Below are 21,558 nucleotides of genomic sequence, written 5' to 3' on the forward strand. Positions count from 1 at the left end.
GCTTCTCATCTGCAGTGGGAAGAAACCAGTGTAGATAGCACCAGTTAAGTAGGATCTCAGAACGTAAAGAACGTATCCAAGGTGTTGCCATGAAAGCAATTTCTACAGAGGGAAAACGCATCCTGTTAGAAAATGTTAGCTGACATGTTTTAGCTAACACAACTTGGCACCTGGTATAGACAAGGAAAAGTGATATCTAGCCAGTTCATGGTTATCCTCTACAGTCAGCTAATATATTTTTTTAAATATAACTGTTCTTTTCCACACGAAGGGCAAAGTCTTGTTAACATCATGTTAATATGTTTTCAAACATTAACCATTTTCCCAGTGTAGATGCGGTCTAACTGATTAAGGCCACATCTATACGTACTGCGCTGCAGCGCGTCTGGTGAAGATGCTCTGTTCTGACCTCTGCAAATGGCAGAAGCTCTGTCAGTGGGAGAAGCACAGCATGTTTGGAATGAGCTAGATTCCAAAAATAATGAAAGCTTTGGGCCTGGGGCTGTCACTTACCATATGTTTGTATAGTGCCTGGCATCACAGAGCCCCATCCTGGTAGGCCTTTGGGCACTACCACAATCTAAATATATATGAATATTAAATAACTAAAGCTGGATTGTTAGCTAACTAATCTGACTTTTTTCCTCCAACACATTGACCTTTGGGGGCCTGTGGGCATTTTCAAATACTTTTATATGTGTTTAGAGTTCTGGCTATAAAACGTAAAGTCATAATTATAGGAGTTGTTTAAATCTAGCAGTAATAAATGCTGCAGGTTATAGATAAGAATGGCATCCTGCCAACACTATGTTTGTTAATGGGGGAATCTGTCAGAAATGGCTCAGATTTTGTTCTGTAGGTTATTTTGTCTTCCTGTTTTCCTTTATGAAATATGCCTCCGAAGTAATTTGTTATGGAATCCCAAATTTACGAAGGCTGTTGCCAATTTTTGCTTGTTATAATAATAATAATAATTTCCAACTGATTTCATTCTGACTGTAGGATGTTGAAAATAATTGTCACTGGTCAACTTTATTATTAATAATTTTGGCAAATTTCTCAGAAAGGGAGAATGCCTTATGCAGTGTGTCTACATCTAAGGGAAGGAGAGAGAGCCCCTTGGCACATCGCTCACTTCTTTGCTTATTGCCTTGTAAAAAAAAAAAAAAAAGACTTCATCTATAGCAGACAAGTCTCCCATGACCAGTCTGTGAAAAACATTGAGCAAGTCAGAAATGATGTAGTTCTTGGACAATGTTTATTTTAAAAATCAAATTTGATTTATTCATAAATCCCTTAAGGGTCTCCGATAACTTTTAGCATTAATGAAAATTCCTAGCCAAATTCTGCTCTTTATCAGTAAAAGTTTAACATAACTCTGATATCAATCAGACATCAAAGTTCTGCTGCCCTGAGCTGCATGTTGCAAAAGATGATCTACAGCGATCCATTCAATTCAGTTGAGCCTCATGACCAAGGGTGAGGCATTTTATAAGGCAGATCAGATGACATAGTTGCTTGCATATATTTGAGGGACACGGTATATGAATTAAGGCAAAAAGACAACAAAGCCTAGGGAAATTAGGTACGTCATTGCAGTCCCATATTAAAATGTCTTGACCACGTCACTTAATTTGTTGTTCGTTAACATGAAAAGGGGCTTTGCGTGGGTAAGTTGATAAAAATTAGTTAATAAATCAGTTCACATTAAAAGCCAAATTCTCTGCTAGTAAATAGATCCAGTAAGTTCAATGTAGCTACGCCAATGTATAATAGCTTGGGATCTGGTCATAAGAATTTAAACCTGTGAAAGTACAACAACAGCCATGTACATGACCTAAGGTAAAGACAATGGTCCTGATCCGGAGACGGACCAAGTTGCCACTGTAACAAATGAAACTTTGGATGTATTCTCTTCTAAAATATAACCGAAAGCATTCACAATGAACGCACCATGTTCAGGCCCAGATGCTACCAGGTCTTGTGCGGAATACGTTGAGCTGGCCTACTGATGCTAACAGGCCAGTTCCTGGCAGTATATACTCTGTGCCATAATAAATAGTTGGTTTGGATCCTAATTCTGCACTATTATTTGGTTTTTATTGTTTCATTTTTAAACACTTAGATGTTTTAAAGTAAGTTTTTTTTTTAAAAATTGAGAGCTTGAAAAGACTCATAAAGAGAAACAGAAATATGCTTTTCATTTAAAACTGAGTTTCCAGTAAGCTTCTTTTTTTTCTGTTTTAATTCCTCCCACATTTTTATTTATTTATTTATTTATTTATTTGCATTGAATCCATTTCTGGTTTTGATCATGTAGGAAATGGAGCATGAAGAGGCCCAAAAACACAGTGTAAAAACCCTCTCAAACAAGAGTGGAACATGGATGCCATTGGTCCACAGCCCAAATGTTCACCTCTGCTGCACAGTGCTGAGGAGATGGGAGTTTGGGAATGCTGCAGAAATTGGTCTGGAGTAGGTGGGATGGTTGTGCAGCAGGAGATGCCAGGTTTCCTGCTACCACCATCACCACTTGAGTCCTGAGTTCTGTGGGTCTGATCTAAAGCCCATTGAAGTCTAGAGGCGTCTTTCTTTGTTTTGTTTTCAGTTACCTTGCCCTGGGCTTGGTGCATGGCATGTTCCCCTCTCATGGCAACATAAGTCAGCAGCAGCAGCATGACCCAGTGGTTAGGGGCAGGAGTGGGAGTCAGGAGAATGTTCAGTGAAGCTTGGAGATCAGTAGGTGAAATGTGCTGCACAAATGCTCAGAGGTGGTGGAATTTGTGCCTCATAAGTTGCTGTGTATCAGTAGCTCCCTTCCATCAGCCAGGTCTACGCTAGGAGCGCTTGGCTGGAATAGGTATACTGATGTACTATAGCAACAACGCTCTCCTAGTGGGGACGCAGCTTATCCCAGCAAAACCAGCACAGCCCTACCCCCAACTGAAATAAGCTATACCATCAGAAGCACAGCTGTGCCAGCATAATGGCATCTACGCTAGGGGCCTTTGTTGGCACAGCTGTGTCAGACAGGTCCACACAGGACCTCACCCCCATGAGTTGACATAGCTATGCCAGCGGAAGCTGTAGTATAGACCTGGCCTCCTACTACAGGCACCAGAGATGAGAGCAGAGAACTCCATAATGGCAGCTGAACGTTCCACAGACTTCTAGCTCTACAGCATTGCCACTTGCTGCTGCCAGCTCCGTGCCTTCTCCAAGGCTCACATGGTAGAGATGAAGATTCAATTTTATCCTAGTGTGGGAGTGTTCATGTATAGCTGCGTAACACTCACTCTGGAACCGGGTTGTAGATGCTGTGTTTTATCTACATGTGGAATGCCACCAAACTTGATGCAAGATAGAAATATTGCTCTGACATCCTGACCTCCCTGCCACATACTGTGTTGTATAGAATGATACTTTGCTTTCTTGTGGTTAATAAGTGTTTGGGGTTTTGCTTTTGTTTTTCAGGACCTGCAGTAAGTACCGTGGATTTTACTCTTGGGTCAACAAAGTTAAGGCAATTTTTTTTCCTTTCTATATCATTTCACAAGAACAGCCTTTTTTGGTAGAGGTGTGTATGGAAGGAAAATTAGTACCAGATGCTACTTTTTTTTTCCTCCCTCCCACTCTTGATCGTAGACAACTAGTTAAAAAAAAAAAAAAAGCTTTAAAAATGCTTAACTCGCTGCTCTAAGGAGCCTGTGACAATTTAAAACCCTGCAAATATTCTGTAAAAAAAAAAAAATAGTTTTTTTTTAAGGAATTCTTTGGTCAGTCTCCATGCTCAAAAAATGTGCACACTGTATTAATATTTAAATGTTTTGATGTTTTAAATGTGAAAACTGGCCATCTCACTTCTCCCACCTATTATGTCTCAGTTGATTGATACTGCATGTCATTAGTGATGTTGATAACCCCACACCACTGTGATTCAGCCAAAAAAATGTATAGCTTTCTTCTCTCTTCGGGGCTGCTTGGTGAGTAATAAACATCTCTCGCTGCATGGCCGGAACCTTTATGGTGAATGCATTGTTTGAAGAGATAGCAGTTGAACATGTTCTAATCTCTCCTTCTAAAACAACTTTCAGACACATCTGTCTTTATTCCCTCCAATGAAATCCCCAAATCTGTTACTCTTCCAGTGCTCTTAGGGTGAGAAGTTAGCCTTACCGGCACCAGTTAAATGCTGTCATCGGTGGGATTTTCAAATGAGCCTAAGGGAATTAGGCACCTGCCACCTTCCATTGACTTTCTGAAAGTCAATGAAAGGCATCTAAAACCTTCAACGGCTTTTGAAAGTCCTACTCTTTATATTTCAAACCTGCCGTGCTTCTTTTGATAAGCAATGTAATGGCAGTTTCTTTCTTCAAATGCCATTCCCTTCCTGCCAAGGCCCAATGACACTGGCAGGGAGTTATTCCAGTAATCTCTGCAATTCATTGATAAACCATCTTTTGATCTAGTTAATCTCCAATTCTATATATTTCATTTAAAACCTTGAACCAATGATGAAACACAAGTAAAATGTTAGGGTTGTAAAACTCAGCAGTGTTCGTGTGGGTTTGAACAATATTTTGTGTTTATACTTTTAGTTAATGGGCGTTTATGTCCCTTGAGGTTTCATTTTTCTTTCAGGTTCATTTTTGAATCTGAAAACTTGGAGAAATGTGGGCAAAACTGCTATGTTGGCTTGGATTTTAGTGGGAACCATAGAAGAATGTGCAGTTAACAATGATTTTGACCGATAACCCCCCTGAGAGGAGGGAAATGGGGCTTGTCTGAAACTCTACCCAGGCACACATTCTGTTATAAAAGTTGTGCAAGGTATTAGCCATCAATCGGTGGGGGTATCTGTCTGCAGAAGCCCAGGCAAATGAATTTGTCCCAGCTCACTGGTATTTAGGAGTTTAGTCTGTCAGTGAAATCATTTTCCTGTAAACATTTTCTAATCAAAAAGTTCGGCACAGTCTGTTCATCCACATAGTACAATGAATATATGGGTCTCCGTAACATTAGTGAGGGAACATTTATTGGGGGCGAAAAACAATTTAGAAGCAAGTGATTCCAGGTTACTTGGCACCGAGGTGAGCTGGGAATTGGCTCCTGAACTTCCCGGTTATACACAAAATCCAGAGCATGTTTTTGCTTCTTCAGCAAAATCATTATACACGCTGACCTACTAGAGCTAAGCCCCAAAGCTCCGTCTTCGAGACATTCTGCTCTGGATTTAACCCCACAGAGCTTTCATGGTATAGTTTGGGCACTTTCCCCAGAATGACTAAAGTACCCTATGGATAGGGTGACCATTTTTCCCAAAGGGAAAATGGGAACCTGATTAGGGCTAGCCCAAGTCTTCCCCCCCTGCCCACACAGGGCTGGCATCACTGCTCGCCTGAGCTCTGTCTCCCTCCCCCACCCCCACGAGGCTGGGGCTGGCGTCACTGCTCAACCAAGCCCTGCCTGCCCCCCTCATGGGACTGGGGTCACTGTTCACCCGAGCCATACCTGTCTCCTGTGAGAGCCCTACCTTCCTCCCCTGCGCAGGGCTGGCATTGCTGCTCACCTCCCTGCACATTCCTCTGTGCCCCACTTTTTTGACAAAACTTGGCATTTGTCCCATGCGCGTTTGTCAACTGATCAAGTTGGCAAGAGCAAATGGGAGAGGGATAGCTCAGTGGTTTGAGTGTTGGCCTGCTAAACCCAGGGTTGCGAGTTCAATCTTTGAGGGGGTCATTTAGGGAACTAGGGTAAAAATCTGTCTGGGGATTGGTCCTGCTTTGAGCAGCAGGTTGGACTAGATGATCTCCTGCGGTCCCTTCCAACCCTGATATTCTAAACGCCGGCTTTTGCCAAAAAAGTTGGGATGGCCAGGACAGGGCTTAAAAAGGGACTGTCTTGGCCAAATATGGTCACCCTACCTCTGGATTAAATTTGTGTCTGTCAATGTATGGAATTATTTGAATTTGATTGGAATTCAGAAAAATATTTTATTATAATTTTTAGTTTATTTGTAGCTAAACATAAAAAAGATGACCTGCTTCCAACTCCCTATATATTTTAAAAGACCCATTTCTTTGCATTTGTTGTTTACTGTACCTTAAATGATTAAAAGTGAATATTTTAGCAATTTAGGCTCCACTCCTGCAGTTGATAGCACAAAGTGTCTGCAGTCTGCCTGCATCCTGTTAATTGCAGGATTGAGGCCTGAAATGTCACTGTATGTGCTGTCTGTTCACTTCTATTAATCTGATTTAGTTTGAACAACATATTTAGAAACCATTTTCTTTTAGTCTCCAGTCACTTTGATTTGCTGGTTACTGTGCGCTGTTGAATTGCGGACGCTGCATGGGGGAGATTGTGGTGAGGCAGAGAGGCCCCACACCAGCAGAGAAGGAGCTAACAAGATCCTTTGGGCCCAAATAGCCCTGCCTGCCATACCTGAAGGAATAAAAGAAGAGAACCTGGCCCAGTCGAGGGCTGACTGGCCAGGAAGAAGGATGGAGCTCTGTCTCTTTGCACAAATGGAGCTTTGCTGGTGGAGAGGTTAGCTGGAGCAGCCCCTAGGGACGGGCAAGTATCCGAGTGGTAGCCGTGTTAGTCTGGATCTGTAAAAGCAGCAAAGAGTCCTGTGGCACCTGATAGACTAACAGACGTTTTGGAGCATGAGCTTTCGTGGGTGAATACCCACTTCGTCAGATGCAAGTCAGGGCAGTTAGCCCCCAGGAGAGAGCAATGCTCTACTAAGAGACTGCTTAGGAACTAAGCCCTAAGGAAAGGGCAGAGACACCCCATGGGAAGCTTGGGGGTGGTCCAGTACTGAGCTGATTTTTCCCTTTTTGCATCAAAATGTTTCAGCCCTTCCAGTAGCCCCCGAAGGGGTTAAGACTGATGGAACAATTAGCTGGTGGGCCAGAGCCTACCTCCTCTTGGGGAGACCCACAGCCATGTCAGGCAGCTGGGAAGGTTGACTAGGGGGCGCTCTTGCAGCCAAACCACTACAAACATTTTATTCACAAACAAGACCCTTTTTCCCCCTACACCCATTTACATTTTTTTAACCTTTTGTAAAACTTTTCTTAACAAGCCCTAACACTGTGGGTTAAACTACAACTCTTGACAAAGACTCTTTAAACTCTTGAAAAAGAAAAAAAAAGTCCTAAAACCCACAGAAACACAATGTTATTTTATGTCAGCAGCATTGCAGTTAAGTCTATTGCTTTCTTATGTTTCTTGATTTTTGGCCATAAGGAACTGATTACATTCTATACATACAGCATCACATTATGCTAAAAGGCATTCTCAATTATGTTGGCCACTAGTAGTAGTTGTTCTGGTGTTTTATTTTTGGCTGTCATAAATTAGTTGCTTGTATGAAGTATTAGAATCTGTGGTACAGTATTTAGGGCTGTTAGATGATGGATCATTCTGTCTGTAGGATAAGGAGTGTGCTAGTCAAATACTCTCTATAAAGACTCAGTTACAGAGGATATTAAAATCACATGCAGAGTAGGAAATTTCTACAATCTGAAGGATAGATTTACCATACACTATAATTTAACATTTACTGTAACAGATACTAATAAACACTTTATGTATTAAGATACAGACCATGGAAACCTACCAATAAATGAGAGTTGTGATTTACACAGTGTTTCCTACTTACATATTTTATGCTTCAGTTGTCCGGTACCATAAGCCTTCATAAAAATGTTACTGTATATTTTATCTGAAGTCTATGATTTGTTAAATGAGTTGTTATTGTAATTAATGTCTTGTTCCTGGAAGAACCTACATTTCTGTAGTGTGTGTGTTAAATACTGCAGTGTCTCTTTAGTAGATGTGGATGCTACTGTATTTAAACTGGAGGAAACTTTGGAAAATGTAGGAAGTTGATGCAATAAGAAATTTATGAATGCAGCTACCGTTGTATAATGACATCGTGCCAATAAAGTCCATGTATACAGTGTCACATGACATTGCTGTACTAGATACAACCCTGAAATTTAACAGCTCTGTACTTGGAATCTGTATAACTTGTACACTTTTTTGTATATCCTGGAGAGCAGCTAACTACATGTTTAACCCTATATCTAGCTGCAAACACTACTTTGAAAAACAAGGAGAATAGAAAATGAGAAATGTCCTTGGCCAGCTGTGTTTTGTGTCCCTTTGCTGATGGTGCAGATCTGGAGGATTAAATAAGATATTTTCTGTGTAGAGCCCGTTTTCTATTTTAGCTTCACCCTAAACAGATGCAAAACCTTGAGCGGGGTTGGGAAATCTCCCCCTCCCATGAAAAAAAAACAATGGAAGCGGGGATGTGGAGAGGGGAAATCCTCACAGAAATGCTTCACCCAAATCCCTTCATCAAGTGAGGGCGGAGTTTGGGGTTTGTCCCCACACACTGCTGAAATGCCCCAGATCACAGACTGGGATCCTAATCCTGTAGATTCCCCTGAGGTCTTCACAGACAGAGAAACACAAAGTCATACACACAAACGGAGACACAGAGCCAGGGTTCCTCCTCCTTCTCCCCACTACTTTTCTCAAGAAAGGGTCCCCAGCCCAGAGGGGGCACCGTGCCAAAGCATATCTTGCCATCAGTTTGCTTAAAGCAAAGTAATGTTCCTCATTACTTCTGCGGGGAACTCTGCCTGCTGGCCTGTAGCAGGGCCTGGCAATATGTCCGTGACTCCACTGTAGGATTGCATGAGAGGAGGGGATGGGTGTGTGGGAGCAACGCCTTTGGTAAGTAGCAAATGTATACAAAAAGTCAAAAACAACTGAAAGATGAAGAGATTTGTATTTGATTCACATGTGTGTCAGTTTACCCTCCACTAGGAAAAGTTGCTCTTGTAAGAGCCTGCGCCTTAAATGTTGCTGAGTTCTTGCACCTCCCACTGGCAGCCAAGGATGCAGCAGGGACTAAGCCCTCTGCGTGGGTCAGGCTCTGAGTTTTACATATTGCAATGTGTTGTCATGCTGCTGAGAGTACAACTGTGACTGACTTTTTCTTGTTGTCTCGCTTATTCATTCTGCACAGGGGCAGTCAGGACGAGATGGCTACCCGGTAACTCTGCCATGCCGTTTGTATTTTACTCTCTTCTAACCTATGCCTCGCATTTCGCTCTTTTTCCATCAGCCATCGCTCTCTTTGCCTGTCTCAGTTCATTTTTTTTCCTTTCCTCTCCCTTCAGTGGTTACGGTATTTAAGGGATTTAATCCTACAGCTCTAGAGCAGATTGTGTATTTTATATAAATGATTATTGGCTAAATCCTGACACCCTGCATATTTGTAGGGGGGTCTTACTCAAGCAAACCACTGAGAGCTTGCTAGAGTATAAACTGAGTGAGGATCTTTGGATTTGTCCCCATGTTAATGCTCAGCTGTAGAGGGGCCTAGTTTGGGTGTTGACTTGCTGAAGGAAATGCACAGATACCCCAAAATGAGTCTTGATGGATCCATATCTAAAAATATAATGACTGTTGTCTTCAAAGGTGTGTTACAGCATGTAACACCCTAGCACCTCCAACTGTGATCTCACAGCAAAGCAATGCTGACCTCAGTCCCTGGGAGTCAGAGCCGTCCCTTGGGTTTGGCAAATCAGGGTGACTGCTCCAGGCCCCGCGCTTTGAGGAGCCCCATGGGTCAGTGCGATTGACCGGTGCGGTCAGTCCCAGAAGTGACAGTCTGGTCCCAGAAGTGACGGCTTTGTCATGTCTGCCCCAGCCCCCCTGCACCCTTAGGGACAGCCCTGCTGGGAATTAGATTACTCGGGGAAGACTCAGGAGTGATATGAAGCAGTACTGGTAATTCAGTATGTGGTGCTGTTCCCATTTGCACTGGTTCTAAGGGATGCTGCTCAGCCAGAGGGTGCCTTCTTTCTGAGGAGAGACTAAACCAAGGTCCTGGCTATTTTTTTTGTAATAACTTTGTGACACTTACTGCAAGAGTATTAAGCTGATTCCAGCCAAATCCCAAATTGTGGATTTACATCTGCCCCTCTACCCTGTTGTGTAGCTTCTGTGCATTTTTAAACACCTGCCAGGCTCCACCCCAGAATGGAGCAAGTGCCTGCACTTCAGTGGTGAGCGAAGTGATTGCTTCATATGCTGTGTGCCATCAGTCAGTGAAATCACAGTGTATGTGCATTAATGTTACAGTGCACCACAGTTTTGCAGCTGCTCTTCTGAATAATGTACAATTCACACTATGTTGCTTGAATCTCTGTCAGGGTTTCGTGATGTTCCTGCTGTTCCCCTTCTAAGGGACAGAAAACTATTTAGGCTTCTCCTTGCCATGACAGACATCTTTTTAAAAGAAGCTGTTGGGAAAATGCACTTTCTTGTTTTCCTCCTCCTTGTGCTCTGGCTTAATTCCACTTTGTACTCATGCAAACAGCAGAAAATTTCAGTGTGCGATGGATGAATGACTGAAGTAAAAACAACTAAGGGGAAAAAGAACATCTTTTCCGCTTTTCATTTTCCTGGGACTTGTTTTTGAGCTGCTCTGGGAAAAGATCAGAGATTTCCTCGGGGACGCCGATCTCCTAGATTGGGCAATGTAATAGTAAATTAATTTCTAAGACAAGCCTTTTATTCCATTACATCAATTGCAGGAAAGTATGTAGTTGTCTTTCCAATTGGTTTTAATAACTTAAACTCACTATAAAAACCCATTCTGAAAGGAACAGTAGGAGACCTGCAAGATTCTTTGTAATACTTTATAGTCAACCTGACTGCTTATTTCCAGAGGAAATTACAACTACTGTTCATGTAACCTACACCCATTCAGAGTGGTACCCCGTCCCCCTCTAATGGTGGCTGGTTGCATATAGTGGTTGATGAGCCTGCTACAACTTTGATTAATAGACATAAGTCTATTAGCTCAGGCAAGGAGAGGCACATGCGTTATGATTCCCAGGTTCAGTGCCCCCTGCTGATGGCCAGTGCAAGGGTGTGGTATTTGGAGGGTGTCTCTGTTTAAATGGTCAGTATTTTCTAATGTAGTATCTGAAAGAGTGTAGCAATTCCTGGGGTTTTTTGGCCTTTTAATGGTGACCACTGTGTATTCACTACACCACATCCAGCGTGAGGATTCTTACAAGTATCCAAAGTCACTTAGTGGTTTTTTAATCAAAATTATACATAAAATTAAGTGACTCTCTCTTTTAAAACCTGTTCTGTCTCTGCAGCTCTTGCTCTGGCCATATCAACCCCTGCTCCCTCCTCCACATAGCACCATGGACTTTTCCTGAGATGCTTGACTGCCCCCCACACCATTGTATAGAGTAGTGCCCTAGGGCTGTGTGAACTCAGGGTTAAGGACTTGTGAGGATGTTTGCAGGCAGGGTTACTGCCTGAACCCATCCTCATTGCCAGTGGCTCCAACGTAACACTTTGCAGATGGCAGCAGCTTGGGAGTTAACCTCTTCATCGCTGTGGAAAAGGTTTCTAGAAACAATCCAGCAACAGTGTGGTGAGTTCTCTCAAGCTCCTTGAACTTTCTGCCCAGAGTAGCGCTGCTGGCAAGGCCTCAGGTACCTACACGTCATCTCTCTCCCCTCAAAAGGACCCAGTCATCATGACCGGGAGAAAATGCCAACCCCAGAATGAATGTTCATAGCAACACAGACAACTCTTTGCAAACTGCGAAGTGCCAGGGAACAAACAGTAGAAATCCTTCTGAAGAGCAGCAAACACCACCAAACAGCAGTCTATAGAAATGCTTAAGTGGCTTATCAGAAGTTAAGAATTTAATTTATTAAAGATTAAGCGTGAAGGTTTTGCTCTAATTGGACCGTTCAATAGCACTTTTGGAATGACTTTCTTCAGCAGGATGCTGACTAACCATCTATAAATTAGTGCTGCCTTGGGGAATATTGTTGTGTTGGGTTTGGGGTTTTGTTTTCATTTTAATCCCAATGATATTTTTGGCACTGCCGAGTGCTGTTTTAGTCACAAGCTCCTGGAAACCGGAAATGGTGGAAGGAAATAAATAATTAAGTTACACGGGGCTCAGATTCAACTTTACAATCTGCCCTGAGGGAGCACACTAGTCACAGTCCCCTTCCTGGTGCCCCCATTACCACAGCTCGGCTGGTCAGAGCATTGGAAGGAAACAGAGTCAAAGCTCCACCTAATCCTCACCCTGCCTTTCTGTCTGCGGGAGGGCAGGAGCCTGTAGCTACACCACTGTGGCAGCTGTTTCCCTCCTACCCCACTGGGCCCTGCACTCCAGGTAGCTCATGCAGTTTCGCTTTAAGATCCTGGTCAAAATAGTTGCAAAACTGAGTGAGCCGAACCTGCCAATGAGGCTTGCTAGAACTCATCCGAACCCCAGACCACTGCTTCCACAGAACTGTAAGCACAATAAGTAGCTTTATCTAAGAAGGAGGCAAAAGTATCTCTCTTTTCTGAAGAGTCCAATGCCCTTTGGAGAAGAAAGGGGTTAGATGCAAATAAAAGCAGGCATTCGTGTGTCACATTCAGTAGCAGCACATGCTGGCCTCCATCACATCCAATTGCTTAATCAAACTGGTCTAATGATTTAGTCACTCCTGAACAGGTAGATGCTTGGAAGGTGGTCTGTGCTACACATGCTGCTGCGGTTAACTTTGTTACTCATTTGTGGTGTATAAAAAAGAGATTAGCTAGCTAGCGGGCTTGCTTTCTGTCCTCTAGCTGTCTCATACTGCATATGGAAACCTGAATTCATGTACAGTCTCTTTATTGATTATCACTGTGTCCGGATGCCCTTTTGTGAATTTATGATATACACATGGGAAACGCTCGGCAGTGAGGTCAGTTCAGCAGCTTGCCTTCAAGTTAAGTGCAGCTCTGTACACTGCAGGACATTGGGGTTGGGTATTTATGCTACCTGAGGTAAAATAAGAAACAAACTGCCCTGATATTTTCAGTAACAGGCATTGTTGTGGTAGAAAGAAATTTTGGTTTTGTGTCTGTCGCATGAGTTTAAAGGAGGATAAAAAGTCCTCCATCTGTTGTGATGCATGGATGGGATGTCTGCTGTCTATTCCACACATGGCTTTTTGACAATTGATGTAGCTCACATTTTAGGGTCATATTCTACCCTCAGTTACAACTGTACACGCCAATGGGATTGCATGACTATAACGTAGGGCAGAACTTGATGTAGTCCTCTGAGCAGTTAGAGGGAGTCTCTTTCTGCCTTCTGCTAAATTTCCAAGAACAGTGTATTTTTTTAAAAAAGTTGAAAGTAATTCCTTTTCATCTGTATATCCCTCATCCAGTGAAATCACTACATGTAACCTTTGGCGTATTAGGAAATAACAAGTCTTAAGTCAAATGGTTCTTCATCCAGGGTCATAAATGCACGACACTTAAATTTCTGGGCTCTCAGTAGAATCCAGCAGATGTACTGGAGTGTTTTGTTACATATATGGCTATTTTAATCTTGAGTTGATAAAATTATTTCTATAAGAAGATAAAATAACTGTTGTAGAATTTGAAAGGAATGAAACCAATTAGAGTTCAATAGAAATGTAATAGAGTTATAGAAATTTATAGAAAAAAGTTTAGAATTTAATAGAGAGTTATCTTTCAGGAAGCTTTTTGCACCATAGTGTAAAATTCTATAGCAGGGGTGTAATATTATATTAAATTCTCTCAGATGGTTGAATATTATATTAAATTCCATGGACCACAGGTTGAAAACCACTGCTTTAAAGCATCCTGAAAACCAGTTTTAAAGACACTATATAAATAGGCTTGGGAGGATTAGATTTTTATTAGTAAATGTCAATAAATGTCAATTTCATGCACACACACAAGCCAACAACAAAGTATTTCCATCCATGATAACTGAAATTTACAGATAGACAAATTAAGAATTTAATAGAATAAATATCCAGTGATTTAGACTTTCCAGTAAAGCTTGTTACAAATGGACTAGCAAATGAGTAGTAAAAACAGGTATGATTTGTTGGTTAAGGATATTTAATTTGTATATTTTGATGTATGATGTTGATGATTTCTGTTTAATGTTTTATAAAACTTTAACTCTTTGAATCTCAGCATGTATTGCCATTAAATAACTGTCTCATCCCCTGTAATTTCTTGCAATTGTGAAAATCTAAATTGATACAAATTGAAAAATAGTGCTTAAAAATAAACATTGATATTATCTATTGCAATTATAAAAAGTAAAAAGCAAATTCTTCCAAGCCTATGTATAAAATAAGGCCCAGACTGTGACAACGTAAGCACATGCGTAGCTTTATGCACAGTCTTCATTGGATCAAGATCTAAGACTGAAGGAGAGCTGAAGGAGTAAAATGTTTCATTTTAGCTCTAAAACAACTAAAAATATTTTATTGTGCTCATCCTAGCTATGTAGATTGCAATTAAAAACAAAAAATCCCTAAACTTCTTAGGTAGTTTTAGGCTACGATGTAATCGGTAATTATAGCTTCTGAGCTATTCTAAATGCAGACTTCAGCTGGCAAAATAATAAAGTTAGTAAATTGCCAGAAGACTAACTTTAGTGTTTATATATTTGGTTCAAAATTGGAAAGGAATAAACTTTGTAACATTCTTGGCAAAGAACACAGCAGAAAACAGCCTTTCTTTTTGTAGCTATTTTTATGGAAACAGTTTTGTTTTATACAGATTATTAAACTATCCTACCCATTGCCAAAGTGATCAACTGTTATTGTCTTAACGTTCTCATAACTGCTGGGAAGTGAAGAGGAAAGTGTTTTCATTATGCCTTGTGTCACTGAATCCTCTAGAGATGCACTGTTATTATTGTGAAGCACTTTAACTCAATCCAATAGTCTGATTATAATTATAATGATTGGGGTAGGCGGTTAGTGACTTCCTTGGGAGACTGTTCCTTCTCCCCTCTGCTTGGGCAACTAAAACAATTTGAGTTTTAATCTACTGTTTTCTCCCATACATAGCCTGAAAACCTGAGGGTGCAGTCCCAGTTTCTAAAAGTCTGTTAGATTAGACCTGGAACAGGTCCATATCAAAGTTTTGCCTAGAAAAACTCCTCATTCAAATACTATAAAACTTTGGCGACTTATATTTTATCTGGTTTTAACCCTGTCCATATAATGGATGGAACCATGTTAATGTCTGACATATTTAACTAGTACAGTTATAGGCCCTGATCCTACAAAGACTTGACATGCAGCAAGTGGTCCCACTGAGGTGTGTAAAGTTAAGCACATGCGTACATTTTGTAGGATCAGGGCCACGGTAAGTTTTCTTGCTATCAATGTAGCTGTAGTTTCTTTTATTTTCTGAAATGTTATGAAACCCCAGTATAGACTACCAGGGCCACTGATAGCAGAGTCTGACTATCATAGTTCTTAAAATACCCAGTAGTATGGCTGGGACTAAAGGGAGAAAGCCAGAATCAGGACAAACAAGACAAATCGGAGATATTGTGTCCCTCCACAAATGATTTGTATTTTGCACTCCTTTTCTCTCCATGAGTCATAGATTCAGAGGTTCCAAGGCCAGAAAGGACCACTGTGATCATGTCTGTCCTAGAGCAGATCTTTTAGATAAACATCCAGTCTTGACATAAAAATTGTCAATGATGGAGAATCCACTGTGACCCTTGGTAAATTGTTTCAATGTAGTAATAATTATTCTCATTGTTATTCCACTCTGAATTTGTCTAGCTTCAACTTCCAGCCATTGGATCATGTTATATCTTTCTCTGCCAGATCGAAGAGTCCATTATTAAATAGTTGTTCCCCATGTAGGTACTTAAAGACTGTAATCAAGTCACTGCTTAAACTTCTTTTTGTTAAGCTACATATATTGAGCTCCTTGAGTTGGTCACTGTAAGGCATATTTTTGAATCCGTTAATCATTCTCGTGGCTCTTCTCTGAACCCTCTCCAATTTATAATCGTCCATCTTGAATTGTGAGCATCAGAAATTAACACAGGATTCCAATAGTGGTCACACCAGTGCCAAATATAGAGGTAAAATAACCTCTCTGCTACTGAAGATTCCCCTGTTTGTGCCTCCCAGCTGTTTTGACCATAGCATCACACTGGGAGCTCCTGTTTAGCTGATTATCTACCATGATCCCAAATCTTTTTCAGAGTCATGGGTTCCCAGGATAGTGTCTCCCATCCTGTAAGCATGGCCTAAGTTCTTTGTTCCTAGATGTACGCATTTACATTTAGCCATGTTAAAATGCATATTGGTTGCTTTTACTCAGTCTACCAAGTGATCTAGATTGCTCTGAATCAGTGATCTGTCCCCTTCATTATATACCACTCCCCAATTTTTATGTCATCTGCAAACTTTTATCAGTGATTTTTTCTTCTTCCAGGTCATTGATAAAAATGTTAAATAACATAGGGCCAAAAACTGATCCCTCGGGGGACCCCATTGGAAACCTGCATGATGATTCTCCATTTACAGTTACATTTTGACACCTATCAGCTAGCCAGTTTTTAATCCATTTAATGTGTGCCATGTTTATTTTATATCATTCTACTTTTTTAATCAAAATGTGTGCTACCAACTCAAATGCCTTTCAGAAGTCTAAATATATTACATCAACATTATTACCTTTATCAACCTAACTAGTAATCTCGTTTAAAAAAAAACAACAATATCAAGTTAGTTTGACAGGATCTAATTTCCATAAAGCTATGTTGACTTGCATTACTTACATTACACTCCTTTAATTCTTTATTAATCGAGTTCCCAATCAGCAGCTCCATTATCTTGCCCGAGATCGATGGCAGGCTGATATTCCTATAGTTATTCAGGTCATTCCATTTACCCATATGAAAAATTGGCACAATATTAGCTTTCTTTTCTGTTTTCTGGAACTTCTCCAGTATTGGAAAATCAACAGTAGTGGTCCAGCGAGCTCCACAGCCTGTTCTTTTAAAATACTTGGATTCAAATTATCTGAACCTGCTGATTTACAAATGTCAAACTTTAGTGGCATTGTTTAACATCCTCCAGAGATACTAGTGAGCCGCGCAATGTTCCAGTCCATTCAGTAAAACTAACTCTGATAATTTTGGCTAGCTGTCTCCTTTTTTCTAAAGCAGTGTATGACAAAGGTGCCTACATGTTCCAAATGAGATCAGGGCCCATTGTGCTAGGCACCATACAAACACATCACAGGAGACAGTCCGCACCCCACAGGGCTTTCAGTCTAACTAAATAAGACAGACAAACAATGGGAACAGAAAGAGAGACAGAGAAGTGATTGGCCTGTGGTCACACAGCAGGTCAGTGGCACAGCTGGAAGTAGAATTCAGATTGCTTGATTTCCAATCCAGTACCCAGTCCAGTGGACTGGAAAGAGCTACAAAAGGATCTCACAGAACTGGGTGACTGGGCAACAAAATGGTAGATGAAATTCAGTCTTGATAAATGCAAAGTAATGCACACTGGAAAAAATAATCCCATTTATACACACAAAACGGTGGGGTCTAAATTAGCTGTTACCACCCAAGAAAGAGATCTAGGAGTCATTGTGGATAGTTCTCTGAAAACATCCACTTAATGTGCAGCAGCAGTCAAAAAAGAGAAAAGAATGTTGGGAATTAAGAAAGGGATAGATAATAAGACAGAAAATATCATATTGCCTCTATATAAATCAATGGTAAGCCCACATCTTAAATAGTGCGGGCAGATGTGGTCGTCTCGTCTCAGAAAAGATGTGTTGGAACTGGAAAAGGTTCAGAAAAGGGCAACAAAAATTATTAGGAGTATGGAACGGCTTCCATATGAGGAGAGATTAATAAGACTGGGACTTTTCACCTTGGAAAAGAGATGACTAATGATATGATAGAGGTCTATAAAATCATGACTGGTGTGGAGAAGCTAAATAACAAAGTGTTATTTACTCCTCATAACACAAGAACTAGGGGTGACCAAATGAAATTATTAGGCAGCAGGTTTAAAACAAACAAAAGGAAGTATTTTTTTCGCACAATGCACAGTCAACCTGTAGAACTCTTTGCCTAAGGATGTTATGAAGGCCTAGACTATAACAGGGTTCAAAAAAGAACTAGATAAATTCATGGCAGATAGGTTCATCAATGGCTATAAGCCAGGTTGGGCAGGGATGGTGTCCCTAGCCTCTGTTTGTCAGAAGCTGGGAATGGGCAATAGGGGATGGATCACATGTTGATTACCTGTTCTGTCCGTTCCCAGTGGCATGGGCCACTGTCGGAAGGTAGGATACTGGGCTAGATGGACCTTTGGTCTGACCCAGTATGGCTGTTCTTATGTTCCTGCACCTGGACAGTTTGTCACTTGTTTGTATGCAGATGGTGTGTATGTACAGTGTGTGTGTACAGTATTCCCTTATAAGAAAGGGAATAATCAATACTGGTGTAAGACCCCTTTATACTGTTATAACTGTGTCCACACTACGGGTTGTACAAGTGTAACTAAGCGAAAGGAAAATAAAATCATATCTCCAACGGACCTAGTTATGCTTGTATACTGCGTAGACGAGGCCTGTGTAATGAAAATGATATACTGTGTATACATTTAATATGTTATTTCATATTGTAACAGCCACTTTAGTTATATAGCAAGATTGAGAGTAAACCCGGTCTAGGAAGCAAACCCATAACTATCTAAATCCTAAGTAATTTCCATGGAGCCCTTTAGCCAGAATTATCAAGTTGGAAAACATATGTCTTTCCTGGAAAATGTAATAGCAAGGCCATGAAAACTTGTCTCACTCCTCCCCTACCCAATTAAACTACAGCACAGAGGAGTCTCCATGATAAGAGGCTTCACTGAATGGAGAAAATACTCTTTTCCACTCATAAACTGACTGCATACCCACATCAGAGAGTCCCTGTTTAAGACCTGATCCTGCAGACACTCATGACTGAACATTTCTAAAAGATGCACTCTAGTTCAACCACAGTGTACTAGCTGAGTGCAGGAGTCTCTAGGTGACATTCTGTGGCTGGAATTATGACTCTCATAATAGTCCCTTCTGGTTTTAAAGTCTGTGAATAATGCTTACAACCATGAATGGTCCTATTGGCATCAGTGGAGGAGGGCTGGAACAGTTTGTACAGTGGGGTGCTGAGAGCCATTGAATCAAACTGTAAACCCTGTATATAATGGAAACCACTTCAAGCCAGGGGGTGCGGCAGCACTTCCAGCACCCCTCGTTCCAGCACCTATGCATCAATGGGACTGTTTCCATTGGTAAGTGCTGTGCTCTGTAATGAGTGTTTGCAGGATTAGAATAGAAAAAGGATTGTCCAGTGGTTGGGTCACTATTCTGGGACCTGAGAGAGCTGGGTTCAATACCCTGCTTTGACAGACTTTCTTCGTGACCTTGGGCAAGTCATTTATTCTCTCGGTGCCCTACCTGTAAAATGGGAGTAAAAAATTCTCCTTGATGTCACAAGGGTGTTGAGGATAAAGATCATGAGGCACTCAGATATGATGGAGATGGGGCCCATAGAATACCTAACATAGACTGACTCCTTAGTTCTAGTCAAATCTCTGAGCTGTGTATGCTGCAATTCAAGTTAGGTCAATATTAGCAATATAGAGCCTGTCCCTAAATTCCCTTTGGCTTCAGTGTCAATATTTAATATCCTGGAAAATGCAGGATCAGCCTTCTGCAGTTACAATTTTCTAGTGGAAAGACCTGAGCCATTACACTGAGACAAAACTTGACATAAAAATGGTGTCTTTCTGGTAGCTGTTTAAAATTAAATATTCTAGCTTGACTGTATGGAAATAGCCACGTGTAAAAGAGCTGAGGTACAGCAGTTTATGCCTTGTGACACTATTACTCACACTATTTCTTTTGTTTCAAAAAAACAAATTCTTTAAGTGAACCATGAAAAGGGCAAACCAGTCTTTGCATTTTTTTACAAATATTTTTAATGAAGAAATCCTTGTGGGCCAGATTCTGATATCCTTGCTCCATAAGTAGACCGATTGATTTGAACTGAACAATTCAAGTGGTAAGATATTACTCAAAATAACTAAGGGTGTTAAAATCGGGCCCTCTATTGGAAAATCAGCGACTGTACATATTATTATTATTATTAATTTGTACTATTGTAGCACCCCAGAGCCCTAATCACGGAGCAGGACACACAAACACAGAACTAAAAGTGCTTGAGCCCCAAAGACTTGTAGTCAAATAGTCCATATTTTGGGTCAATATAGGCATCAATGGGCTTAAGTACGTGTGTAGGTGCTTTTCAGATAGAGATGGAATACTTCCATGCTTACAGTTAAGCCCCCTGATTCAGCAAAGCGCTTAAGCATATGTATCTCTTGGCCATAGTGTGTATTTCAGCACCACCTGGACTTTCAGGATTTAAGAAGGAGCTGCAGAGCTGAACTGCAGCCAAGTAAGTTAATGTTTATATTTATTTCAGAATAAGTTAGGGGACTGATCCTGCTCCCACTGATGTCAATGGCAAAAGCTGCTCATTGCCTCTAGTTTTATATTAAACAAAGCTGTCATGGTCTTACTAAGGGAGGTAAAATGGGAGATTGGAGCAGAAAGTGACACATTTTGCATTAATATGACTGCAGAAGCATTGATTTTGCTTTTTTTTTCCAACTTTTTTAAAAAAATCTTTTTGGTTAGCAGTGGTTTTGTTTGGACTGAACTTACAGTCCTCCTTTTGTGTCCCGGCTGTTCAGGAATTTCATGTAACGATCAGTAAATTGTACCTTTTCCACATAAGAAATGCTAGTGCCAATCTCCATTCCACTTCCCAGTTTCTTCAGTCCACTACTCAGAGTTCTCTCTTCACTCCTCAGAACCACCTTGCAGTCTTGCCCTGCCTGCCTTCAGCATGAGACCCAACACATACCCTCTGGGGAAGTAGTCTCATCTGTGAGCAGGGGGTTGAAGAGGCAGGGAAAGGGGACAGATCAGAGTCATACCAGTCCTCATGGATGTGACTGTCATCTTCTGAATCCCTTCTGGCAGTAAGATAAAATATAAAGGTTGAAACAAAACTATGTTTCTAGGAAAATACTGGAGTTTTTCTTTTAAGCAGATGATGACTCTGCTCTTTACTGGAGGAATATGACAGCTATATATGAAAAAAATCTGTCATCACTAGAGTATTTATTTTACACAATTAGCTTTCAAGGAATGGGTGACAGGTGTGTGGAAGAGCGGAACTGCCTTGCTAGGAGACTCAGGCCTAGTCTACACTACGCGTTTAAACCGATTTTGGCAGCATTAAGTCGATTTAACACTGCACCCGTCCACACTACGAGGCCCTTTATATCAATATAAAGGGCTCTTTAAACTGGTTTCTGTACTCCTCCCCAACGAGAGGAGTAGCGCTAAAATCGGTATTACCATATCGGATTAGGGTTAGTGTGGCCGCAAACCGATGGTATTGGCCTCCGAGCAGTATCCCACAGTGCACCACTGTGACAGCAATCTGAACTCGGATGCAGTGGCCAGATAGACAGGAAAAGCCCCGCGAACTTTTGAATTTCATTTCCTGTTTGCCCAGCGTGGAGCTCTGATCAGCACAGGTGATGATGCAGTCCCAAA

The 21,558-nt window shown here is 41.1% G+C and overlaps 1 protein-coding gene across 1 annotated transcript in view; it reads left to right on the forward strand.

The window, feature by feature from the left end:
• COL23A1 (collagen type XXIII alpha 1 chain) overlaps positions 1–21,558 on the forward strand; it is a 324,183-nt gene that overhangs the window by 234,730 nt on the left and 67,895 nt on the right. Inside the window, exons 4-5 of the mRNA XM_030572434.1 lie at positions 3,475–3,482; positions 9,050–9,076. Coding sequence (XP_030428294.1) covers positions 3,475–3,482; positions 9,050–9,076 — 35 coding nt within the window. The remainder of the gene's footprint in view (positions 1–3,474; positions 3,483–9,049; positions 9,077–21,558) is intronic.

Source organism: Gopherus evgoodei, chromosome 8 (genome assembly GCF_007399415.2).
Source record: "Gopherus evgoodei ecotype Sinaloan lineage chromosome 8, rGopEvg1_v1.p, whole genome shotgun sequence".
Classification (NCBI taxonomy): domain Eukaryota; kingdom Metazoa; phylum Chordata; order Testudines; family Testudinidae; genus Gopherus; species Gopherus evgoodei.